The sequence below is a fragment of the Macrotis lagotis genome, chromosome 5 (genome assembly GCF_037893015.1).
Source record: "Macrotis lagotis isolate mMagLag1 chromosome 5, bilby.v1.9.chrom.fasta, whole genome shotgun sequence".
Classification (NCBI taxonomy): domain Eukaryota; kingdom Metazoa; phylum Chordata; class Mammalia; order Peramelemorphia; family Peramelidae; genus Macrotis; species Macrotis lagotis.
In genome coordinates, this window is record NC_133662.1 from 236,493,347 (window position 1) to 236,501,654 (window position 8,308).

Sequence of the window (8,308 nt, forward strand, 5' to 3'; positions counted from 1 at the left end):
TGGAACAAGGTCATCTATGGCCACTAGGGAACTCAATGCCACTCACTCCTCCAAAGGGAAGACCCCTTCCTTGGTTCTATGAAGTCATGAAGATTGCCTTGGGAAAGCCAGGAGCTCTGGAGACAAAAGGCCAAGCCAGCTCCCTGACTGGCAGGCAGTGGGAGAGGAAACGCCTCCCTCTGTAGCTCTCAGATGTGGGCATCAGTGCCATACAGCTGTTAACACCTAGAGTGGGATGCTGGGGGGTGGCGGGGAGGGGAGGTCCTCAGTTGCTGCTATTACCCACCACCACCAGGGAGCTGGGCCTGCAGGAAAAAGATGAGAGGGCTCTCAATTCTACCTTGGTGCTTTTCCCCTGAGGTATTATAGGCAGATGGTCTCATTGAAATGTTTTAAGGACAGATCTGACTGAGCAGATGAGAGCTCTGGGAAAATGGGAAGAGGATATGGCCATGATCACAGGTTCTGAACCCTCCCAGATCTGCATCTCGGCTGGTTTTGAACCAAACTGACACATCCAGCTAGGGTCAAAGCAAAGAGATTCAAATCCTATATATACAGATAATTTGCTTGGAAGGAGGAAACGTCATGAGCAAACATGGCCAGGGAACAGGGAGCACCCGGAACTCTCAGACCCAAGTCTCCCAAGGGGAGCCAGCCCCAAGTGTCTCCCCTCCCCCCCCCCAAGCTGAGAGGAGCCAGGGCTTCAACCTTGTGAACAGCTGCTCAGCCTTGGGAGTGCCCCCTCACTCCACCTTGGCTCCAGCCCAGATCACTCAAAAACTCCCCCTTCCTGCTTTCCTGGCCCCTTGGAGATTCTGCTTCTCCTTTCAGGTCCTCCTACCTCAAATCTCAAAGCTCAGGGGGCCTGCCAGGACGATCATGTCTCCTCCTTTCCCTGGGAATGCCCCCCCCCCCAGATCAGGGTCACTGGAATCAACTCCTCACCCCTCACCCCCAACCCACACACACACACACACACATACACCTTAAACACAGAGAGGAGTCTGAGGCTGCATAATGGATGGTCAGTGCATTTTATTTAATCAGCACAGTACAAAAATAAATAAAAATAAGGGGAGGGAATTAAATTACAGCCAGACTGAGCTTCATGACTTTGTCAGATTATAAACCACACATACTTACAAACACGCTACACATACATACAAAATGAGACAAATATAAATTAATAGTAACAACACCCACAATTTGGTCAAAGGAGATCTACAGAGGAAATTGCACTAAAAGAAAAAACCCAACATACACCGCACGCACATGGGTAATTAGCGGTTTCAAATATACAGCTGTGGATCGTTTCAAGTGGGGGAGGGGAGGAAGGGGGGAAATGGCACATTTTTTGTTGTTGTCGTTCATGGCAAGTTTAACAACTGCTTGGAACCAAACTAAACCCTAAAAACGGCATGATAAGAAATCCATCGGTCCCCCGGGGCTGATGGGAAGAAGAGGGGCGATAAAAGGAGAGAAACCAGATACTGAGAAAGATTCCTCTGACTTGGTTTGTGCATGGGTGTAAATGTTCACAACCATCTGTTCTAAAGATTATTTTCTGAAAGACACAAAATGCGCCTGTTTGCATGCACAAGATCACTGTAAAAGCAACAAAGAAGAAAGGGGTTGTTTTGTGGTGGTTTTTTTTTTTTTGTGGGTTAGTTTCTTTTTTTTTTCTTTTTTTTTCTTTTTGTTCTAAAAGTATTCTTCATAGCAGCATGTCAGTTGTGTTCATTGCTTGCACACTCAAGTATATCGGTTGGTCCTTTACACAACACTGGTGATAGGTGCAGGGAAGGAGAGGGTGGGTGGGGGGAACAATATACTTTACAATGATTTAACTACATGGTTTTTTCCTTCAGGGCCCCCCCAACCACCTCTGAACCTTGTAACGCCCCACTTCCTCCTCCCCTAGAGAAAAAAAATAAATAAATACAGGGAAAGAGAAGGAAACAGACCCCCAAACTGGAATGCAATCAAAGGAGCTCAACCAGAGAGTTCAGTCCAGGCTCAGTTTTAACCTGGCTTGGGGATAAGATCAAGTCACCCTCATTCTTCCTTCAGTCACTTGGTTACCCAAAGCTCCCACCTTCTTTTGTGCCACCTGGGAAGGGGGGCACCAAGTCCCAACCAAGCCCAAGGGCAGAGCTCATGGCATGATGTGAGAGTTGAAAGGGAACAAGCCACCAGAAAAGTCGACCGAGGGAGACCCCAGCTGTCCAACCAGCCGTCTTGCCGGTCACTCTGTAGAGGCTCCTTCTTCCAGTTCCACGACCAAAGAATATCTTACAGTCCATATTAATGGCTCAGTTTAGGCCTCACCACTGAGGCTGGGCAGACGCTCTCTTAATCACCTGTGTGATCCAGGAACCCTCACCTACATCCATCCCTCTGAGCATCACAGGTTGACTCAAGTTGGCTGCCTGCTCCAGACATCATAAGCCAAAGGCCTCAATTTCACAGTTTTCCCTTCCTATTTTGTTCTCTTTTGTTTTTGTTAAAAAAGAAAAAAATACATTTTGACCTTTCATTCTAGGAGTACTGGCTACAGTAGCCATATAATTAGTGTTCTACCTAAGCCTAAGCAAAATGACCCTTTATCCTCCTGACTCCAGGGCTGTGCTCTATCCACTGCACCACCTAGCTGCCCAAAATGACCCTTTATCTCCCCTTCTGTAGGATTTCCAGCACCAAGAGGGCAAAATCTTCTCTTGGCTTGTTGGGCCAAAGAGAAGAATCTTTTGTAGTGTGAGCCACCTTTGTTTGCCCCAGCCAGGCTGAAGGATTATTCAAACAGACTTTCTCCCTCCTCTCCATCATCCCTAAAGTCCAGTTACCAAAGATAGCCATAAAAGAACCGAGCACCCGCAATGTCACCAACGTGGCATCCATTGGGAAAAGATGAGGACCAGTGGTTTGAGATGACACATTGTCAACAGAACAGGCTCCAGGAGCAATTAGGGTATGGGTCCAGATTTCATAATTGTCTCCAAGATCCAACTCCCCATCCTGGGGCCTGGGGGGGGAGGGGGGGAAGAGGTGGCTTGGCACAAGCTGTTTGGAAACAACTTGAAATTGGTAGAGGGGTGGGGGGTGGGGAGCGGGGCACCTTGACACCAGGGCCAGTCCAGGTCAACTGAACCAGCCACTACTTGAATTCTGTAGACCCTGGGCCATGTGGACCTGCAAATGGTACCAGTCCTGAGCTAAGCACCAACTCAAGGGTCCATTGGGCCATCCCAGAAGGGAGTCAGGCTGCTGCGAAGCAGCTGGAGCAAGGGCCCCATCCACAGGTGTGGCAGACACACCAGGTGACGAAGTGGCATTATTGAGATAAATTACTCACTAAAACAAAAAAGCAGAGATCCCTAAGTACAGATGCAGTCCTTCCCCTGGGTCTCATGGAGCTGCTCCCGGCCTCCAGATAGTCTAATGAGCCTGACCAGCCTGGCTGGCCAGGAGTGACCCCTTAGAGCCTGGGATGGAGAAGTGGGGCGGGGAGAGTACAGGCCTGCTCTTTGCCATTCTGAGAAATCCCCCCCCCAACCCCAGCACAACATAGGGTTAAAAAAGTTCAAGCCTGGTTTCCTTCCCTCTATTAGCCCTGTTCTGCTCATGAGGGGGATCCGGGCTCTCAGTGGGTTCGGGGGCAGCCAGGAACTGAGAGGTGCCAGTTCGGTGTATTAGCTAGGCCCAGGCTGGTGTCCTGAGGAGGGACCCCCGGTCATTCTTGGCACAGCTGCCACTTGGGGAGATGAATCCCTTCCCCTCCCGGCCCGGGGGAGGGGCTAAGGCTGAAAGCTGAGCGGTAGGGGGCCTTTAGCTGGGCAGAGTAAGAGCTATGTCTGGGCCACGGGCGGCTGTGGGAAGAGCTAAGGCCTCTCCATCTCCATCCACACCTCCTCATCCAGGATCGGGCAAAGGGGGGGTGCGCAGGGGGTATGGGGGGGCCGGGAGGGCCGGTCCGTTGGAGGGCCCGGAGCCAGGCCGGAAAACAAGTTGGAAACCGTTCCCCAAGTTTCGCCAAAGGTGGAGCAGCCCCCAAAAAGCAAACCAACCAAACGCAAGCCAGGCTTCCCAACGAGCCGCTGTCCCCAGTTCGGGCTCCCCGGCACCCCGGGGCCCCTCGGCCGGGGCGGCAGGGAAGGACCCACACCCCCAGGCTCCCCGACTCGACGGGAGGGGAAGGAGGGAGGCCTGGCCCACACACCGGGCCCCCCCACGGGTCAGGAGGGAAGGCCCGCGGGCTGGCCCGCACACGGGGCCCCCCGGCTCGGGTGGGGGGCCGACCGGCACCCCGGGCCCCTCAGCCGGGGCGGCAGGGAAGCCCCCCCCCCCCGGGCCAGGTCCAGCCGCCGGGCTCTCCCCCCCCCCACCCCGTCGGGAGGGAAGGAGCCGGGTGGGGGCGGGGCGGGGCGGGGGGGCGGGGGGGGGCTCGGCCGGACCGGGGTGGGGGGGGACCCCAAACCTTTCCGGCGTTTAATACTAAATTACAAAAAGGCGTCGCGTCCCGGCGGGGCCGGCCGGCGGCGGCGGCGCTCACCGGTCCAGGCCGATGAGCAGCCGGCTCTTGTCCTCCGGGCCGCACTCGTTCTTCAGGTCGGCGAAGACCTGCGTGAAGTAGTGGGGGTCGGCGTTGATCTGGAGCATCTTGGGGCTCATGAGCTGGATGATGGAGAGGCAGCGGTCCCAGAAGGCCTCCTTGCAGCTCTCCACCAGGAAGGGCTTGAGCGGGTAGGAGATCTCGTTGCCCATGTACGAGTAGGAGAGGTAGAGGCAGGTGAGCAGCACGGCCTGCAGCTCGTGGTCCGTGGCCAGCTCGCCCGACACCACGTCCCGGCACAGCATGTAGAGGAAGACCACGTTGGCGGGCGTGATGAAGCCCTGGTCCTGCCAGCCCTGCAGCAGCAGCGAGCGGTCGACGCTGCGCAGCCACAGCACGGGGTCGCTGGGCGCCAGGTGCTTGAGGCGGTAGCAGCGGCGGCACAGGAAGTCGCCCAGGCAGCGCAGCAGCTCGCTGGTGGAGGCCTGGACGATGACGCGCTTCGGGGTGCCGGCGGCCGGCGCGGCGGGGGCGGCCGGGGCCTTGTCGGCGGCCGGGCCGGGCGGCGGCGGCGGCGGCGGCAGCGGCGGCGGCGGGGCGCCGGGCAGGGCGGGCGGCGGCGCGGCGGGCGGCGGCCCGAAGGTGGACAGGTTGGCGCAGGACAGCGACTTCTTCAGGTTCTCATTGTTGAGGTGCGTGACGTTGCTCTGGTAGCCGCCGCCCGCGCCGCCGCCCGCGCCGCCGTGGGGCTGGCCCTTCTTGGAGCCCTTCTTCTTGGCCGACACGGCCACGATGCGCTTCCAGGGCAGCACCGAGATGAGCGAGTGGCGCTTCAGGCTCTTGTCCTTGGCGTTCTTGCTGTTCTGCACGGCCGTGTAGTGGCCCACCGTGGCCGCGCCGTCCTCGAAGATCGCGGCCTTGCGGTAGCTGGGCGACAGCGACAGCACGGTGCCCATGGCGCCCGCCGGCCGGCCCGGCCCGAGGGGGGCCCGGGGGCGCCGGCGCTGGCGGAGGGGCCGCCCTCACACCTGCGGGAGAAGCACACGCGGCCCCTGAGCGCGCGGCCCCGGCCCTCCGGCCCGGCCCGGAGAGGGGGCCCCGCGCCCCCCCGGCCCCGGCCCCGGTAGCAGCCCCGGCCCCGGCCCCGGCCCCGGCCCCGGTAGCAGCCCCGGCCCCGGCCCCGGTAGCAGCCCCGGCCCCGGCCCCGGCCCCGGCCCCGGTAGCAGCCCCGGCCCCGGCCCCGGTAGCAGCCCCGGCCCCGGCCCCGGCCCCGCTCCCCAGCCCCGGCCCCGGCCCCGGTAGCAGCCCCAGCCCCGGTAGCAGCCCCGGCCCCGGTAGCAGCCCCGGCCCCGCTCCCCGGCCCCGCTCCCCGGCCCCGGCCCCGGCCCCGGCCCCGGCCCGGCTTACCGGAGCGCGGCGGCCCGGCGGCGGCTGCAGCGGAGCGGCGCCTCCCGCCTGCGGGCTGGGCTCCCGCCTTCCGCAGTGCGCACCCGGGGCCGCTCCCTCTGGGGCCCGCCCGCGGCGGCGGCGGCGGCGGGGACGGCGCGGGGGGCGGCGCGGGGCGCGGCGCGGGGCGCGCGGGGCCGCGGAGGCGCGCGGGGCTCCGGCTGGGGCTCAAGCTTCTGTCCAAGGTTCTGCAGCCCGAGGCTCCGGCCCCGCCCCCCGCCGGCCCGCGCCGCCCCCCCCCGCCCCCGCCCGCCGCCGCCCCCGCCGCCGCCGCGCTCCCGGAGCCCCGCGCCCTGTCGGGGCCGCGCGCCCAGCCCCCGCGCCGGCCGCCCAGCCCCCGGGCCCGCCTGGCGCCGCCGCGGAGGCCGTGGCCGTGGCCGTGGCCGCCGTCCGCGCTCGCAGCCGCCGCTCGCCGTCCGGAGCCGGGGCCGGGGCCGGGGCCGGAGCCGGAGCCGCAGCCGGAGGAGGCGCCTCTAGTGCCCGCGTGCCATGTCAGGAGCCCAGGCACCCGCGGCGGCGGCGGGGGGCGGGGCCGCACGGGCCGGCCCCGCCCCGGCCCCGCCCCCGCCGCAGCTGCCGCCGCCGCCGCCGCCGCGGCCCGGGGTCCCGGGGGGCGGGGGGCGCCTGTCGATCGCGCGGCTCCAGACGGCCCCCACGAGGCCCCCCCGCCCGCGCACGTGCTGCCTTTGTTCCCACCCGAGGCGGAGCCCGAGGGTCCCGGCCCCCGCGCCCCTTCCCCCTCCCCAGGCCTCGCCCCCCCAGGGCCCCGCAGAGCCCCCCCCCGGGCAGCCCGGCGGCGGGGGGCGGGGGGCTCCGGACCAGACTCTGCTCGGACCCTCCCCAGACACAAAAGGGCGAAGCTGGCGCCGCTCCCACCCCCAGGGAGAAGGCCCGGGGCGGCGCATCCCCGGGGGTCCTTGGGGGGGCTCAGCCGCAGCTCACAGAAGCCAGTCCGGCCCCGAGGCAGGCTGCTCCCGACAATCACCCATCCCTGGGCCCGTCCGCCTCGTGCCCTCCCATGCCCTCCCGGCGGCTGGCACGGGGCTCCTCACTTAATAGGTAAGAGGCACCCTGGAGGCCCCTGAGTCAATGAGCCTCCCACAAAAGCTGCTCCTCCCCGGGTGCCTGTCTCTTTGCGGCACCCCTGCTCACCCTCCCTAGGCCTCTGCCCCGCCACAGGAGGCTCCGTGCGGTTTAAGGAACAGCACAAACGGGGCTCGGGACAAAACTGGCTTTTCTTTGCCACTGGCCGGAACAGACTCGAGCCCTGCCACGGAGGGTCCTAAAACCTGGGGGAATGGCACCAAAGTGGCATCAGAGGAGTCTAGCCAGAGGACATGGAAGGCCTTGGCTCACATCCTGCCCTGGAGAGCCTGGCACTGGAAGTCAGCTTGCTCTGGAATAAGAGCCTTCAATTCAAGGACTCTGATGGGAACCAATCAAATCACTTCACTTAGCTTGCTCTCGGTAACTCTTAAGACCACCCAGTCTGTTGTACTGGTGGAGGGAGATTCCTAAGGCTATAGAAATCTCGAGCCCGGCCCCAATTGCCACCTTTTTTCAAGTCATACACAAGATCAGAGACTGCCTCTCTTCATTTCATAAAAACCAAAGCCCACTGTCCCGCCTCCAAATCACAAGTTTATTTTTTCAAACATTTAAAGCATAAATCTATGAACTGAAGACTGTATTTAAGAATATAGACAGGGGTGGCTAGGTGGCGCAGTGGATAGAGCACCAGCCCTGGAGTCAGGAGTACCTGAGTTCAAATCCAGCCTCAGACACTAATTACCTAGTTGTGTGGCCTTGGGCAAGCCACTTAACTCCATTGCCTGGCAAAAAAATAACCAAAAAAAAAAAAAGAATATAGTCAAAACAGTCCCAAGTGACATGGGGCTTTCCAATTAGCAGAGAATAAAGAAAGAATAAAAAGCATTTCCCATCAACTGTGTCTCCCATAAACCAGTAACTGTTTCCTGGTAAGCCTTTAAATTTGAATTTACTCCACCTTGAACCCTAGATTTTGAAATAATTTCGTAATCAAAGATGAAAACACTCAGTTGAGATGCAGATGCAAATAGAATTTTGGAATCAGAAAATACCTTAAAGGTAATCTGGTCCAAACCCATCATTTTACCAAGAGGGAAACTGAGATCCAAGAAGTGACGTACTCAAGTTCCAAAAGCTAGCGAGGTCTTCGGTCCCCTGACTCCTAAGGCTCTAGTCCTTTTCTATGCTAGTTTCCTGATTTGAATCTAAGCAGAAAAAAATTAGGAAAGGGGTCTATGTTGATTCTGCCATAAAATTCAA

At 60.4% G+C, this 8,308-nt stretch overlaps 1 protein-coding gene across 1 annotated transcript; it reads right to left on the reverse strand.

Moving 5' to 3' along the window:
* Positions 1 to 1,018: 1,018 nt before the first annotated feature.
* Positions 1,019 to 5,562, reverse strand: CDK5R1 (cyclin dependent kinase 5 regulatory subunit 1). The gene has a single exon (XM_074188956.1). The coding sequence runs from the start codon at positions 5,506 to 5,508 to the stop codon at positions 4,549 to 4,551; it is 960 nt and encodes a 319-aa protein (XP_074045057.1). The 5' UTR covers positions 5,509 to 5,562; the 3' UTR covers positions 1,019 to 4,548.
* Between the last annotated feature and the right edge of the window lie 2,746 nt (positions 5,563 to 8,308).